The sequence below is a fragment of the Pogoniulus pusillus genome, chromosome 7, assembly GCF_015220805.1.
Source record: "Pogoniulus pusillus isolate bPogPus1 chromosome 7, bPogPus1.pri, whole genome shotgun sequence".
NCBI lineage: Eukaryota > Metazoa > Chordata > Aves > Piciformes > Lybiidae > Pogoniulus > Pogoniulus pusillus.
Window position 1 is genome coordinate 6,590,903 of NC_087270.1, and position 18,022 is coordinate 6,608,924.

Consider the following 18,022-nt stretch of genomic DNA (forward strand, 5'->3'; position numbering starts at 1 on the left):
TCTAAGCTCTTGAATTGAAAGCTTTCTACATGTAAAATTGTTTCACCAAGTGTAGATTAATTAAAAAAAATCTTCCAATGTTTAAAACTATTACCTGTTCTCCTCTTTTATAGATGACTGAATATTTTACCTGTTGAATTGAATGGTTCTAACATCTTAGGAAAGTATTGTCTGCATAACAAGAAATTTTATCAGTGTCTGTTGTTAAATTTATTTCTCTAACAGGCCAGATAAATGAATACCATGTTCAAAAGCTGTTATTAATGCAGCATAACAATTTGTGAGTCAGCCACTGCACAGTAGGAAGATTTAAACAAATTCCCCAACTGGCCCTTCATGTTGATGCCTTACAGTCTGAATGCTCTTTATATCACTTTTGATTGCTGATCTGAAATAAAGTGGCTTTTCTCTTATGATGGGACTCAGAGGAGCTGTGCTGATTTAGAACTGAACATCCAAGCAGTTAGGTTAATAGCCCATTATTAAAATGACAAATCAGGTGTAGTGGTTTAGGTGTTCCCCCACACACACTTTGGAAATCACCCAGACTAGACTCAGCCAGCTCTGGAAATGTTGAACGAAGCTTATATTTACAGCTTGGCACAATATACAAGCAGATATTTACAGTATATACAGTTATAGACAGAAATAGACAAGGGAAAAGGGAATACAGAAACACAACAGCCCTCCCAGAAACCTGAGTCCCCAGGAGGGGCTCCTAACTGCCCTTCCACCTTCTCCCACTCCCCTACCTTACCCCAGACACTGCCTTGTGCCCCAAGGAAGAATGGAAGGTCAGACAGGGGGGTTAGGAAGCAAAGTGGAATAATCAGAGAGATGGAGGGTGAGGTTAGAGAAAATGCCCAGAGCCCAGACAAAGAACCACTCCCTCATCTATGTTTGGATTCTTGTTCTTATACCTCTCAGCAAGCCTATGAATGAAGTAGACATCACCATTGTTTCTCTTTCATAGCCTGTGATCTAATCCTTCTCACCAAAACATTCTGGCTAGCTTCAAACTAGCACATCAGGTTACATTTAAATTATTTGTTCTCAAATGGTTTTGAAATGCCACATTTTTACAACGGCCAGTTACAATGCAGACTAGTAGCATTGCTTTAAGTTATTATCATATTATTATGGCAATTCAGAAACATCTCAGAAGATTTTTCATAGAATCATAGAATCAGCCAGGTTGGAAGAGACCTCCAAGATCATCCAGTCCAACCTAGCACCCAGCCCTAGCCAGTCAACTAGACCATGGCACTAAGTGCCTCAGCCAGGCTTTTCCTGACACCTCCAGGGACGGTGCCTCCACCACCTCCCTGGGCAGCCCATTCCAATGCCAATCACTCTCTCTGTGAAGAACTTCCTCCTAACATCCAGCCTAGACTTCCCCCGGCACAACTTGAGACTGTGTCCCCTTGTTCTGTTGCTGGTTGCCTGGGAGAAGAGACCAACCCCACCTGGCTACAACCTCCCTTCAGGTAGTTGTAGACAGCAATGAGGTCCCCCGGAGCCTCCTCTTTTCCAGGCTCAACACCCCCAGCTCCCTCAGCCTCTCCTCATAGGGTTTGTGTTCCAGGCCTTTCACCAGCCTTGTTGCCCTTCTCTGGACACCTTCCAGCACCTCAACATCTCTCTTGAATTGAGGGTCCCAGAACTGGAATTCTGATTGTACATGTCCAGATGAAATAAAAACCATAAAGCAAAGCTTTTCCTTAAATATATTTAAAACACTCTTTAAGTAATTAAAAATATTGTACCTTAATGATGTACCTGAATGATGCCTTGTGGCAAACTGAAGGAGTCTTAAAAGAATTGCATACGTATAATATTGAGTGGTAGGAGAGTGCTGAGATAGTGTTAACATTAGCTCATTGTATCAATATTTGTAAGATTCAGGCTCTCAAGGGTTGTTTCTTTGGAAAGCTGCAGAGATTCATTATCACTTTGAAAAATCAGTAAAAGAACTGCCTTTGTCTTGGAAGTATAAATAAAGACTTGTCAGTAGAAGACGAAGTCTCTTTACCAAGTTACAAGTGAAGAGAATGCCTGACAAAGGCTGTAGAAGTCTGGGATGTCAGCTGAATGTATTACTCTCCTGTCATGTTCCATGTTAAAAAACTTTAAAATCCTTCACTAAGTAAAAAAAAAAAAAGTTTCATCAATTTGTTGTTTTAAATTCTATATTACTTAAGCAAATATTTAAATATTACATTAGCTTTTCTGCATACTTGACGTGAATATAATTCTACCTTCCTGCCAAGTATGTCAAAACCCAAATTCACTTTCATTTGCCAGGGTAAATGTTTATTTTGTTTGCCCACATAATGTGCTCTTTAAAGTGTCACCAGGATACCAAATCTGATTGCTTTTTAATAGACACACGGTGGGAGTTTTTTGCTTTCATTAGGAAACAGGGTAAACTATCAGTGAAGCTTATGGAAATGAATCCATGTACAGTAGATGCTCTTTGCTCTCTTTCTCCTCATCTCAGAATTTGGGGGGGGGGAGGAAGTGCCATCAAAACTATTGTAATGATACCTTATTTTTTTATGAATGCATGAAGAGTCTGTAGTAGTATATACCATTGCTAATTACAGTAAATTAATTGATTTAGGTGGTGGTTAATCTTTTACATCGCATGTGAAAAAGGAAACTGCATTTAGAATTTGGGAAGACACTGGTCCATGTAGAACATCAGAAGGTTTGAAGTTTGGTTTCATTTAAAGCTGAAAATCTGCATTGGTGACCAGTAATAGGACAAGAGGAAACAGCCTTAAGTTGTGCCAGGAGAGGTTTATCTTGGAGATCAGGAAGGATTTTTTTTCCCCAAGAGGACTGTCAAGCCCTGGAAAGTGTCCCCATCCCCAAAGGGTTTGAAAAGCTGTATGTAGATGTGATGCTGAGGGACGTGGTTTAGTGGTGACCTGGCTTAGTGATTGGACTTGATGATCTTAAAGGATGAATCTATGAATCCTTAGCTCTACTTTAATGGGTGTTGGGGAGAGGCAATCAGTGCTGCAAAGCAAGAGACCGGCACATACAACACAGTTCTTCTGTTAAAGGCAAGCCATGATGACTCTGCGAGGCTCTCTGAAACAGCTTTGGTGTTTGTTTTGTGCCTGTATGGCTGAGGTTAGTTAAGATATAAGTAAATGGCAGGTTAACAGTGATTTCACTAGTATGCCTGCATTTCCAGTAATAAAAAGTACTCACATATGCTTCCATAGCTTTTCATAAGTCACTAAGTTTCATTTTGACTTTCAGCCTCAGTCACAGAATCATAGAATCAACCAGGTTGGAAGAGACCTCCAAGATCATCCAGGCCAACCTAGCACCCAGCCCTAGCCAGTCAACTAGATCATGGCACTAAGTGCCTCATCCAGGCTTTTCTTCAACACCTCCAGGGATGGTGCCTCTACCACCTCCCTGGGCAGCCCATTCCAATGCCAATCACTCTCTCTGACAACAACTTCCTCCTAACATCCAGCCTAGACTTCCCCTGCCACAACTTGAGACTGTGTCCCCTTGTTCTCTTGCTGCTTGCCTGGCAGAAGAGACCAACCCCCACCTGGCTGCAACCTCCCTTCAGGTAGTTGTAGACAGCAATGAGGTCCCCCCTGAGCCTCCTCTTCTGCAGGCCAAACAACCCCAGCTCCCTCAGCCTCTCCTCATAGTGTTTGTGTTCCAGGCCCCTCACCAGCTTTGTTGCCCTTCTCTGGACATGTTCCAGCACCTCAACATCTCTCTTGAATTGAGGAGACCAGAATTGGACACAGCACTCAAGGTGTCCTCTAATCTTACACCCAAAGTAACAAAATGTGGCAAACTTTGTTCACAATTTACAAGTTCAAGTATCAGTGAAGTTTCATCTAAAAGTATCATTTATGTTCTTAGACAAAATGAAACAGTTTAAGTGTTACTGCCTGTTTCACATATGAATTAGGTATTTTTTTGAGACTTCTTTTTTTCTCCCCCCAGAGAAGGGAATGTGGATATTTAATAAGAGGACTCCTGTTGTGGCTTTGGATGGTGAGGATTGTTTTGAATTAACAACAGCATATGATTCTTTGGTTTTATGTGAATGCTTAATAATTTTGTGGTATATTTTTCAATAAGCATGGTGCAGGGGACTGAGTAAATAGATTGTTCCAAATTAGCCAAATTAACTGATGGTTCAAATTAACTTAATTCCAAATGTATAAATAATATGGTTAAATCCTGGGATCTTTGTGTTTTCCTCTCTCTAGTCAGAAAAAGAGAAAGTAGAGGGATAAAGAAAAAAAAAGAAACATTTGCCTACTAAGTAAACTGCCTTTGGGAAAATAATCTTTTTTATTATGCTGTTTCTCATGTATATAGTGAAGATAATGCTCACAAGGCATTAAGATAAATTTATTCATAAGGAATAGCAGTACAGAGATTTTTGTATAGTTAAGTAGCAAGTGTCACATAGTCATTAACGTTTGACTAACAAAAAATTCACACTGGACCAAATTCTGTTCCCAGTGTCATATAGGATCACAGGATGTTAGGGATTGGAAGGGATCTCTGGACATCATTGGAAGGGATCTCTGGACATCATTGAGTCCAACCTCTCTTGCCAGAGCAGAGACCATATAATGTAGTGCAGGTCGCACAGGAATGCATCCAGATAGGTTTTGAAAGTCTCCAGAGAAAGAGATTCCACAACCTCTCTGGGGAGCCTGTTCCAGTGCTCCATGACCCTTATAGTAAAGGAGTTCTTCATCATGTTGTGCTGTAGTTTACATCCCTTACCCCTTGTCCTATCACAGGGCACAAGTGAGAAGAGGCTGTGCCTTCCTTCTTCATCTCCCTCAGATGTTTATAAACATTTATTAAGTTCCCTCTCAGTCTTATCTTCTCCAGACGAAAAAGCCTCAGGTCCCTCAGCCTTTCCTCGTAAGGCACTTTGCTCCAGTCCCTTAATCATCCCAAAGGAATGTCCTCATTGAAGTCCCAATAAATCAGTCAATAAATCAATCTTAGTGTTTTTGTTCAAAGCCTTTCAATTCAGGTAGTGATTTTTAGGTTCTGTTTGCTCTTCATATGTGGGCACAACTGTGGAGTTTTGATTTTGCCTTTTTCTTCTCCAACCTTTGCAAGATGGGTGCACATGGTGACATCACTGCTTTAAGTATCAGTGCAAACAACCCCATAACTTCATTAGAGGGAGGGAGTCCTTTCCCCATCTACTCTGCCCTAGGGAGGCCAGGTCTAGAGTGCTGTGTCCAGTTTGGGAGTGCTGCCTCCAATTCAAGAGGAAGAGCAAACTACTGGAGAGCCTCATGGAGGGCTATGGAGATTCTGGGCAACTGGAGCATCTCTCCTGTGAGGAAAGGCTGAGAGACCTGGGACCATTTAGCTTGGAGTAGAGCAAACTGGGAAGTGATCTTCTTAGTGCTTCTCAATATCTAAATGGCACAGGCACATTATTAATTCAGACTTCATTTGCACTTGGTTATGCAGCAGAACCTAGGCAGGAGTTTTGCTCTTTTTTTCTCTGGTCAGGAAATCTGTGTGATTCAAGGGCAGCAGGCAGCTAAATTCATCCTGGAAGGCTGAGAGACATCTCTTTTATCAATCATTTTGAGTTTAAGAAGAAATGTACCCTGTCTTTATAAAAAGACATGCAGATTATATGTAATCCATACGGGTCACTGTTTTTCAGAGGGAAGTAGGACAAGGGAGGTTATTCCTCCCCTGTACTCAGCACTGGTCAGGCCACACCTTGAATGCTGTGTCCAATTCTGGTCTCCTCAATTCAAGAGAGATGTTGAGGTGCTGGAAGGTGTCCAGAGAAGGGCAACAAGGCTGGTGAAGGGCCTGGAACACAAACCCTATGAGGAGAGGCTGAGGGAGCTGAGGGTGTTTAGCCTGGAGAAGAGGAGGCTCAAGGGTGACCTCATTGCTGTCTACAACTACCTGAAGGGAGGTTGTAGCCAGGTGGGGGTTGGTCTCTTCTCCCAGGCAACCAGCAATAGAACAAGGGGACACAGTCTGAAGTTGTGCCAGGGTAGGTATAGGCTGGATGTTAGGAGGAAGTTGTTGGCAGAGAGAGTGATTGGCATTGGAATGGGCTGCCCAGGGAGGTGGTGGAGGCACCGTCCCTGGAGGTGTTGAAGCAAAGCCTGGCTGAGGCACTTAGTGCCATGGTCTGGTTGACTGGCTAGGGCTGGGTGCTAGGATGGACTGGATGATCTTGAAGATCTCTTCCAACCTGGTTGATTCTGTGATTCTATGATTTTTATACTTAACCTGTGACTCACTCCCTGAATTTTGTGTGATTTTTGTCTGGAGTTTCATGTCTTGCAATCATCAAATTAGAACTGTTTTTCCTAAAGGATAGAAATCTAACCATTCGACTCATTGGTGTGAATGCCACAACTTGAACACAAAAGGTCAATATGCACTTTTCTTGTGTTAAGAAAGCAAGAATGCATTTTTGATTAACAGCTTCTGTTATTCTGTGAATACAGTGGGCAGAACAACCTTTCTATCAGAAAAAAGGTATTTCAGGTAACTCTACAGTCATCAGTCACATGGCAAGAGAAGGACATTTATACACACATGCTGCCATGTATGTTAGTTTTTATTTAATTAATCAGTATTAATACTTTCCTTGCAGAGATCCATGAATACACTTCTCACACAACTTTATCATATAAGTTGGCAGGTTTGGATTTGTCATGGAAAGGTGCTGAGCAAAATTATTTTACTTATTTTTTTTAACTTTAATAGGTTATGTGAATAGAAACCCAGAAACCTGAGTCCTCAGGAGGGGCTCCCAACCGCCCCTTCACCTGCCCCCTATCCCTCTCAACCTTACCACAGTATCAAGGAAGAATCAAGGTTTGGCCAGGGGGTTAGGAAGCAAAGTGGATTAGTCAAAGAGGCTAGAGACGGATACAGCTCAGCCAGTTCCCCAGTGGAAGTGAGAGAACACTCTTGTCTATGTTTGGATTTTTTATTTTTATACATCTCAGCAAGCCTATGAGTGAAGTAGACATCACCACTGTTTGCCTTTCACAGCCTGTAATCTAGTTCTTCTCACCCAAACATTCCAGCTAGCTTCAAACTAGCACACTGGCCAACGCTCCATTCTTCCTTGGGGCACAAGGCAATGTCTGGGGTAAGGTAAGGGAGTGGGAGAAGGTGGAAGGGTGGTTGCCAGCCCCTCCAGGGGACTCAGGTTTCTGGGAGGGCTGTTGTGTTTCTGTATTGCCTTTTCCCTTGTCTATTTCTGTCTATAACTGTAGATACTGTAAATATCTGCTTGTGCCTGGCTGAGGCACCACTTAGTGCCATGGTCTGGTTGACTGGCTAGGGATGGGTGCTAGGTTGGCCTGGATGATCTTGGAGGTTTCCTCCAACCTGCTTGATTCTATTCTATGATTCTATGATTCTATATTGAGCTAAGCTGTAAATAATAAGCTTCATTCAAATGTCCAGAGCTGGCTGAGTCTAGTCTGGGTGATTTCCAAAGTGTGAAGGGGCAGGTAACACCCAAACCACCACAACATTACAAAAGCTATTGATCTTTCCCCAAATGGCATTTTTGTTTTCTGTATAAAACTTAAGTAAGCTTAATCTTTAAAACTCTTAACCCCCTTTTTAGCTTGCTTACCTATTCAAGTGATTCTAAGACAAACAAACACACTTTTTCTTTATGTGACCCAAATCACATAGTGATAATTCTCAAACAATTTCAAGGTGCAGAAGACTAAAAATATGTTTACATCTTGTTTTGTAATCTTTTCTATGTTGAGCTACTTCGTGCTTCATTTCTGACATTTTTTTTTTTTTAAATCATGGTAGTTTTTGACCTAAATCCTTAGAGCTGTCAAGCACATCTCAGAGTACCCTGTTACTCTCTAGTCTCATTTTAAAAGGTATTTAGCATGCTCTTTTAGTACTATCAGCACTTGCAGGGCAAATTTTGGGGTTTTCTTAGTACAGTCAATTAGGAACTGTGTGATAGGTGTTACAATGAAGAGGTCTTTAGCAAAGGAAATCAGAAAGTCATGCCACAAGATGAATATGCAAGCAGTATGGGAACCCAGTGTCTTCATCTCTGACTTTGTTGCCAAGTACAAGAGTGTCTGTCCATGCTGCATGTGTTTCTCAAATGTTCCAGCTCAGCAGCTCCTCAGCACATTTCCTTCAGACACAAAATAGTTGGTAAGCAAGTTAATATTTGGCCTCTTGCCTTCCCCACACACAAAGAGCTTTATATGTCAAGTGTAAAGCTTTAAAATGGATTCAACAAGAAGATTATTTTTTTGTCCTGGATAGTAGGTATCAACACACAACTTTTTTCCTTTCCCCTTTCCTCTCCCCTTTCCTCTCCCCTTTCCTCTCCCCTTTCCTCTCCCCTTTCCTCTCCCCTTTCCTCTCCCCTTTCCTCTCCCCTTTCCTCTCCCCTTTCCTCTCCCCTTTCCTCTCCCCTTTCCTCTCCCCTTTCCTCTCCCCTTTCCTCTCCCCTTTCCTCTCCCCTTTCCTCTCCCCTTTCCTCTCCCCTTTCCTCTCCCCTTTCCTCTCCCCTTTCCTCTCCCCTTTCCTCTCCCCTTTCCTCTCCCCTTTCCTCTCCCCTTTCCTCTCCCCTTTCCTCTCCCCTTTCCTCTCCCCTTTCCTCTCCCCTTTCCTCTCCCCTTTCCTCTCCCCTTTCCTCTCCCCTTTCCTCTCCCCTTTCCTCTCCCCTTTCCTCTCCCCTTTCCTCTCCCCTTTCCTCTCCCCTTTCCTTTCTTTTTATAGTCTTCCTTTTTAGTCCTTCTCCTGAATGGAAGACTAAACATATGTTTACTGTGCCAGATCCTATCTACTGTGTCTATCAGCATGTTCCAGAGAAGGCATGCAAAGTGTTTTAACTCTGCTGTGCGGCACATAACAGCTTCTTAACTGCTTAGAGTGACTACTATTACTATGGAGGAAGTAAACCCTGTGTATTTTAAGTCTTTTGATAAACTAGTGCAGGAGTTTCACTGATGTAATTTATTGCATCTGGTTTCAAGCTGAGGACCTGTTTCAAGGTCCTATATCCTTAGGAGGTTCAGTATTTCTTTGTGTAGGAAGGATTACCAGCAAACTTGCTTTTGTACTGATAAAAGAGGACTTCAGTACTATTGACTTTGCTAGTAGTTGCAAGAGCAGAATGTGGGAACTTTCACTTGTATAACAGGGAGTTTTTTTCTTAGTTAAAACATCCTCTCTCATTTCTTGTGTTCAAGAGAAAAGAGATGAAAGAATAATGCTGTGAAAAAGAACGAATGGGTATTCTGTAGACTTAAAAGAAAGCATTACTTACAGATTATAGGATTTTCAGAAACTTTCTGTGCCTTCCCCAACACTGGATGCCATTTCCTTTAAACTCAGTCTGAAATAACACTGTGTTCACAGTAATGTACTCATTATTTCTAATCTTTTTTTTTTTTTTTATTCCATGCTATTGGTTCATTTTGAGTTTATAAAATATACCTTAGAAAGGCAGAGATATAGGAACATTTTTCCCCCCCCCACAAAGTGGGTGTGATGTAAGGTAAAACGTAGCTGTAATCTCAATAAATGGAAAGGAAAAATGATCTGCTCTTATCTTCAGCTTCAGTGTTGATATATAGATGATATATCTGTGCAATCCATCTGTTTATTTCTCCTGCATTTGCTGGCTATTTATAGACTATTCTGTAGATGTGAGGCTCAGACACATGGTTTAGTGGTGACCCAGCAGTATTGGGTTGGTGATTAAACTTGGTGATTGAACTTAAAGGTCTCTTCCAACCAAAGTGACTATGATTCTAGTCTAAAAGTGGTAGCATTGGCAGAATGGCTATCTCCATCCCTGGTCTCTTCCAACCAAAGTGACTATGATTCTAGTCTAAAAGTGCCAGCATTGGCAGAATGGCTATCTCCATCCCTGGTCTCTTCCAACCAAAGTGACTATGATTCTAGTCTAGAAGTGGTAGCATTGACAGAATGGCTATCTTCATCCCTGGTCTCTTCCAACCAAAGTGACTATGATTCTAGTCTAAAAGTGGTAGCATTGGCAGAATGGCTATCTCCATCCCTGGTCTCTTCCAGCCAAAGTGACTATGATTCTAGTCTAAAAGTGGTAGCATTGGCAGAATGGCTATCTCCATCCCTGGTCTCTTCCAACCAAAGTGACTATGATTCTAGTCTAAAAGTGGTAGCATTCACAGAAGAATGGCTATCTTCATCCCTGGTCTCTTCCAACCAAAGTGACTATGATTCTAGTCTAAAAGTGGTAGCATTGGCAGAATGGCTATCTCCATCCCTGGTCTCTTCCAGCCAAAGTGACTATGATTCTAGTCTAAAAGTGGTAGCATTGGCAGAATGGCTATCTCCATCCCTGGTCTCTTCCAGCCAAAGTGACTATGATTCTAGTCTAAAAGTGGTAGCATTGACAGAATGGCTATCTTCATCCCTGGTCTCTTCCAACCAAAGTGACTATGATTCTAGTCTAAAAGTGGTAGCATTGGCAGAATGGCTATCTCCATCCCTGGTCTCTTCCAGCCAAAGTGACTATGATTCTAGTCTAAAAGTGGTAGCATTGACAGAATGGCTATCTCCATCCCTGGTCTCTTCCAACCAAAGTGACTATGATTCTAGTCTAAAAGTGGTAGCATTGACAGAATGGCTATCTTCATCCCTGGTCTCTTCCAACCAAAGTGACTATGATTCTAGTCTAAAAGTGGTAGCATTGGCAGAATGGCTATCTCCATCCCTGGTCTCTTCCAACCAAAGTGACTATGATTCTAGTCTAAAAGTGGTAGCATTCACAGAAGAATGGCTATCTTCATCCCTGGTCTCTTCCAACCAAAGTGACTATGATTCTAGTCTAAAAGTGGTAGCATTGACAGAATGGCTATCTTCATCCCTGGTCTCTTCCAACCAAAGTGACTATGATTCTAGTCTAAAAGTGGTAGCATTGGCAGAATGGCTATCTCCATCCCTGGTCTCTTCCAGCCAAAGTGACTATGATTCTAGTCTAAAAGTGGTAGCATTGGCAGAATGGCTATCTCCATCCCTGGTCTCTTCCAGCCAAAGTGACTATGATTCTAGTCTAAAAGTGGTAGCATTGACAGAAGAATGGCTATCTTCATCCCTTTCACATGCCACAATGGGTTTGTTGTTAAAGTGTATTGAGAAGAGACTATATTCTAGCTATATATGATCAAGGCTATGTTACTTGGTAGTGTTTTAGAGCACCACTCTGGAAACTACCTTTAAGAAAGACTTTTACGAGAGAACTGAAGGCTAACAGCAATTTTATTTCACAGTTATGTAGGTAACTTTACTAGATAAAATAATCTCCATACATATAAAAAGTAAGTGTACATGATCTATAAGGTCCCTTTCAGCCTAAGCCATTAGATGCTTCTATGTTTTAGTGTATAAGAACAAAATTAAATCCAGTGTTAGACAACTACTGTAAAGGGAAATGTGTAAAGGGAAATGAAGTCCCTATTGGCAAAATCCCTCAGGAACACCTGCCAAATACAGCAGAAATTATTGACTGGGTAGAGAATTGAAAAAAACCCTAGGCACATCCAGGAATGTTCCTGGTCAATTGATGGTTTCATTTAAAACTAAATTGAACATGCTGACTTTTGTCAGAATCTCCTAAGTGATGAACTGAAGAGTGATCTGTAAGGCAGAGAACAGAGAAAGAAACTTTGTGTTTGAAGTACTGACTTTTATCTCTTTATTTTTCTAATTTGAGACACTGCTGAGGCCTAATGCTCTTTGTGTAGCTTATCTCAAAATATTATCAACAACCCTTGTGTCTTCTGTTAAATCAGATTAAAGAACTCTGCAATTACATCATCTGTAAGATGATTGGGGAATAAGGAAGATCTGTGTGTGAGCATGCATTTGGTTTTCCCATGGTTTTTGACCTTAGTGCAAACACTCATCTACTTTACCTTCTTCATGCATGGCTTCTTGTGTTGTATGGACTCACTGCAGAAGTAGTCTCAGTGCTATTAGCCACACCTGGTACCGTTTGTATCCTTAGTTATGGTTATGTGCTTACCAGATGTAATGATTTATTCATTGAGTTATTGTTTGGAAGATAGTTATATTCCTTTCCTTTGTCTTTGAGACAATTTGCTTTCCATGTTTGAGAGGCTTGAAGAAGCCATCTCCCTCTGAAGAGAAATATGTTCTCTTTAATTGAACTATCACTTCATTCCCCTGATATGTGAATGTCCCAGGTTGAGACAATAGGGTTAAAAATCTTCTGGGGACTAGAAGATTGTTATTCAGCCCCATAATTCTGCTATCTTGTTATAAGCTCACAACAAAGTCAGTTTGCTCTTCTTTCCTCCTCCTGCCCTGTGTGTGTGGTGGGAGCCAATTTATGGGGAAGAACATGTAAGCAATAAGCCTCTTTGGATGGCAGAGGCATTGGAGGGAGGATTGGGGAATGTAGATCTAGGTTTTTTGGGATGGGGAAAAATTCAAGGGGTTTGCCATGGATGTGGTAGTTGCTTTGTAATGGCTATTTTTGTATTTCTCTCTAAATATAATTCTGTATTTTTTTCTCCAGTTTGATTTGAGAGTTTAATTTCTGTCCCCATCTTTTGAAACACCATGGCAGTGAAGGATTTAATCTCTCCTAGAGACCAGATCTTTACCTGGTGAAAATCACTCTTGGTCTGTTGAAGCAAACAATACTCAAATACATGCTCAAATGTAGCCATGAGCTGGCATGCTGCTTCAACCCTGCTTCCACTTTTCATGCAATTGGTTGAGTATTCATGGAGGGGAAGGGGTGCATAACGTTTATGGTTTCTTTCCTTGACCTTTTTGAGATACAGTTTTGTTGACACTGGGCTCTCTGTGAAATGCATTCTTAAATGCAGTAGTAAACATTTTGAGTTCATACCATTTTTATGAATGAGCTCTAATCCAGTCTAATTTCCTTTCCTTATCTTTAGATGTTCAGAGATACTAAAAAATCAAACATAAATTGACAGGGGGGGAGGGGGGAGAGGCAGAGAAAAATGTGTTTGCCGCTTAGTTGTTACTGTGTATTGAGTGTGGGAAGCAGCACTTCAGTGCTCCTGTCTGGTACATCTTTGATGTCGTGGAATTTATTCACTTGACTGTTATTAACACCCCCATTTTAAAAGCATACAGGTTCAGCTTTGCTCTCTGAAGAACACACCGCCCTTGGTCCAGGGGAAGATTTTGTTTGCCTGGTCATCCAGTTAGGGCAAGAGCGCGCAGCACCTTTCCTAACCCAGCCCTTGTCACTATCATAAGCAAGTGATGTCCAAGCAGACTTTTGAAATAAGAATTTATAAGGCCCTCTGGGAAATTTAACTCACAAGAAAAGTAACCAATCTCTGCTTTATTATTTCTGCATCTTAATGTATCCAGCGCATATTTAATTCGTGAGGATTACTTCGAGATGTGTCACAGGGGCGCTTTGGGGCTGTAATTTCTGTGGTGCAATGCAAGTCTTGTTGGAATAAGGTACCTGATGTTCTTCCACTCTTTTGTCAGAGAGCAGAAAGACAAACACGAACGATGGACTCAGTCCAGTATGCAGAATTCTGTGAAAGTCGGCATTTGAGTTTCTGTAAGTATTATAATGGCTGTAGTGTCTTAAGATGTTTAATTATTATTACATGTAATAGAGAACACAGCAGAACCTCCTGGCTTTGAAAGCACTTTTGTTTCATCCACAGTAACAAAACTTTAAGTTCTTTGTCTCCATAACTCCTGGGAACAGTTAATTTAGGATCGTTCCAGGCTGACAGGCAGAGTATTTTATTTGAATGTTTACCAAGTTAAATAGAATCATAGAATCATAGAATCAACCTTGTTGGAAGAGACCTCCAAGATCATCCAGGCCAACCTACCCCCCAGCCCTAGCCAGTCAACTAGACCATGGCACTAAATGTCTCATCCAGTCTTTTCTTGAACACCTCCAGGGACAGTGCCTCCACCACCTCCCTGGACAGCCCATTCCAATGGTGGAGACAACTTCAAAGATAAAACTGCTAAGGAGTTAATGTATTAAAACAACCATACTTGCCTGAAGTGTCTCAACCTGAGGGGAGGTTGTAGACAGGAGGAGGTTGCTCTCTTCTCTCAGGTGGCCAGCACCAGAACGAGAGGACACAGCCTCAGGCTGCGCCAGGAGAAATTTAGGCTTGAGGTGAGGAGAAAGTTCTTCACTGAGAGAGTCATTGGACACTGGAATGGGCTGCCCGGGGAGGTGGTGGAGTCACTGTCCCTGGAGCTGTTCAAGGCAGGATTGGACGTGGCACTTGGTGCCATGGTCTAGCCTTGAGCTCTGTGGTAAAGGGTTGGACTTGATGATCTGTGAGGTCTCTTCCAACCTTGGTGATACTGTGATACTGTGTGATACTGTGATGGTGGTGTTATACTCAGCATGTCAGTAAAGGTTCGTGGTGGCAGGATTGTTGGAACGCGTCTAAAATTAGAGAAGAGCAAGTTTTGCTTTTATTTCCCTATCTGCAGAGACACAAAGAACTTACTAAAGAGTCTTTTCTATTTTAAGCTGTAAGCTCCTGCTGTGGAATTTATTCAGCATTAGCCAAATTCATCAGTATATGCCATTCCAACACTAATAACATGATGACAGAATTAGGGCTTTACTAGCACTGAAAACCAACTTACTAGAAGTACTTGTGGGCCACAGCTATAATGAGCTGTAAATTAATGGACTTGATCATGTAGCAAAACATCATTACAGAAGCAGTTAAGTGATGACTAAGGTTTTAGGTCAAATGTCAGAGAAAGTGAGGTGAAGGAGCCAGTAAAAACCATGACAAAACAGCACATGATCCTACAGCACAGACATGAACACAATAACCTCTTTAAATAAGAGACCTTATCTTGTTCTTCCTTTTCAGTTTGATGAAAGGGTGACTCATTTATAGCAAACAAATTACACATTTGAAATAGTGCTCTGTATCAGTAAATGTAGGAAAATGTGTTTTGTAAGCTTTTCTTTTCCTGATTCAGTCTGGTTTGTTACAATTTGGCACCACATATCTGTGAACCATCTTATAAATGGTGCTTCAGATTAGGGTGATTTCAGGAAACGAGAGGTTTATGATAAAGTTGTTTTTAAACCCCCAGAATTATCATCTGGAGACAGAACACATAGAAATCTTTAATTTCTCAAATCAAATTGAATGTTGCTGACCAGGGAATTCTGATCTATAAAAGGATCTCAATAGTGTTTTTAAATGACTATTTCTGTGCAGTTCTTTTTCACTGACATTTAATGAAGAATTACAGTGCTTAAAAAATAGCAACAAGAATCATGCACAAATTCAAGTGCATGATATAAATTCATCTAGATAGAGCATACTAAAGGCCATGCCAAACCTTTGTTCAAAATTAACACAAAGGCTACTTTTTTACTTCATTTCTTATATTTTGGTAGAAATTGACTTGCTATGTTTGTGTATTGCTATGTTTAAAATAGTAAACCCTATTAACTCTAATATAAATTGATGAAAACTGTCACAACGGGTTAAACCTCAGAAGAACTTCAAGAAGCCTGTTCTAACAATATGTATTAATCATTACAGCTCCACCTATTTCTGTGTACTTTTAAAGACAGGCAAAAGAGTAGATCCATCAAAGAATCAAATACTACAGGATTGCAAATTTAAATTCAGGAGTAGGCTTTGTGATCCTGCTGTCCTCTTCAGTTCTCTTTCTCTGGGTTGTTGGGTTTGGGGTTTTTTTTCTTTAACAACTCGATGTGGCCTTCTCATTCTCTCCTAAAAAAAATAACCTGCTTTCTGTTTAACACCTGTCTTGTCTTTAACTTTTTAGTCTCATTGAATACTTTTTGAAAGAACTGTTTCAAATTATTCTCCCACCTTCTATTTGCTTCACTTTGGTTATCCTGTCTTCACAAGCAACTCTTCGTTAACAACCTATTACTAGCACCTTTCTGCCCAAGTCTCCACAGCTTGCTATGGTCAGCTTATCCACCACTGATCTAAATGCTTATACTCTCAGCAAAGATCACATTTATTTGTTCCATATTTTCCTCTGTTCTTTCCCTGTTCAACATCTTTATTGATGATCTGGACGAGGGGATTGAGTCCAGCATCACTAAGTTTGCAGATGGCACCAAGCTAGGAGCAGGTATTGATCAGTTGGAGGGTAGGAGAGACCTGCAGAGGAACCTAGGCAGGCTGGATGGGTGGGCAGAGGCCAGTGGGATGAGATTGAACAAGGCCAAGTGCAGGGTTATGCGCTTTGGCCACAACAACCCCAAGCAACACTAAAGGCTGGGGACAGAGCGGCTGGAGAGCAGCCAGGAAGAAAGAGACCTGGGGGTACTGGTAGATAGTAGGCTGAAGATGAGCCAGCAGTGTGCCCAGGTGGCCAAGAGAGCAAATGGCATCCTGACCTGGATCAGAAACAGTGTGGACAGTAGGACAAGGGAGGTTATTCTGCCCCTGTACTCAGCACTGGTCAGGCCACACCTTGAGTGCTGTGTCCAGTTCTGGGCTCCTCAATTCAAGAGAGATGTTGAGGTGCTGGAAGGTGTCCAGAGAAGGGCAACAATAGCTAGCACAATATACAAGCAGATATTTACAGTATATGCAGTTATATACAGAAATAGACAAGGTAAAAGGGAATACAGAAACACAACAGCCCTCCCAGAAACCTGAGTCCCCAGGAGGGGCTCTCAACTGCCCCTTCACCTTCCCCCTACCCCTCTCAGCCTTACCCCAGTCCCAAGGAAGAATGGAGGTTCAGCCAGGGGGTTAGGAAGCAAAGTGGATTAGTCAGAGAAGCAGAGAGTAAGGTTAGAGAGATGCAGCTTGGAGCTCCCCAGCAGGAGAAGTGCCTTATCTATGTTTTGATTCTTTTTCTTATATCTCTCACTAAGCCTACGAGGGAAGCAGACATCACCATTGTTTTCCTTTCATAGCTTGTAATCAAGTCCTTCTCACCAAAACATTCCAGCTAGCTTCAAACTAGCACATTGTGCCACAGTGTTTTTATGCAGTATTTTCTATGCCTGGGAAAAAACTGTTTTGATGTACCTGTTGCTAACTTTTCCTTTTCCCCTTATGATTTTACCTGACAGCAAAGAAAACTTCCAAGTTTCGCGACTGGTTGGACTGTAGCAGTATGGAAATAAAGCCAAATGCAGTTGCAATGGAGATTTTGGCATATTTAGCATATGAGACTGTGGCACAGGTAAGGGTCTGAACTCTGGTTAAACAAAATACCTTCATTATGCTTGGATGTACTTCAGTCTCGAGTGACTGTGCTGTAAGCCCCTTCAGAAGCGTGCAGTCACCACTTCAGCCAACCAAGATGACTAGATTCCTTTCTGTTTCAGCTTACTGCATGAGATGCACAGTGTACTCCATTCATCCATCTGATGCACAAATAGAAATGCTTTGTAATAGTTACAGAGGAGAACGGAGTCCAGCACGAACTTTATTCAAGTCCAGACTGAAACCACATACTTTGCTATGTGACCTTTGGCAGTGCACTGAGGCTCATTCAAACCCATTGCACAATTGGATTAAAAAGCAGGATTTCCTGGAAAACAAAATGTTACCTTAGTGCCAAGCCAAGCCCTCTTGGGTAGATAGATTACTCCATATATTTACAGAAGTTGGGGGGAAAAAAAAGGTTCCTTGGGCTGAAATACCTCTGAATAATTTTGTTTTCAACCAGAAACACTAAGAATAATCTGCCTCAACCCACAACTCCTCTCTCTCTCTCTCTCTTCATTGTACTCAACACTGGTCAGGCCACACCTTGAGTGCTGTGTCCAGTTCTGGGCCCCTCAATTCAAGAGAGATGTTGAGGTGCTGGAAGGTGTCCAGAGAAGGGCAACAAAGCTGGTGAGGGGCCTGGAACACAAACCCTATGAGGAGAGGCTGAGGGAGCTGGGGTTGTTTAGCCTGCAGAAGAGGAGATGACCTCATTGCTGTCTACAACTACCTGAAGG

General features: G+C 41.7%; 1 protein-coding gene across 4 annotated transcripts in view; it reads left to right on the top strand.

Moving 5' to 3' along the window:
• The window catches only part of SUPT3H (SPT3 homolog, SAGA and STAGA complex component), a 304,062-nt gene that overhangs the window by 223,340 nt on the left and 62,700 nt on the right, over window positions 1-18,022 (top strand). For all 4 annotated transcript variants that reach the window (XM_064145783.1, XM_064145785.1, XM_064145786.1 and 1 more), the window contains exons 7-8: window positions 13,555-13,630; window positions 17,144-17,256. In XM_064145783.1, coding sequence (XP_064001853.1) covers window positions 13,555-13,630; window positions 17,144-17,256 — 189 coding nt within the window. The remainder of the gene's footprint in view (window positions 1-13,554; window positions 13,631-17,143; window positions 17,257-18,022) is intronic.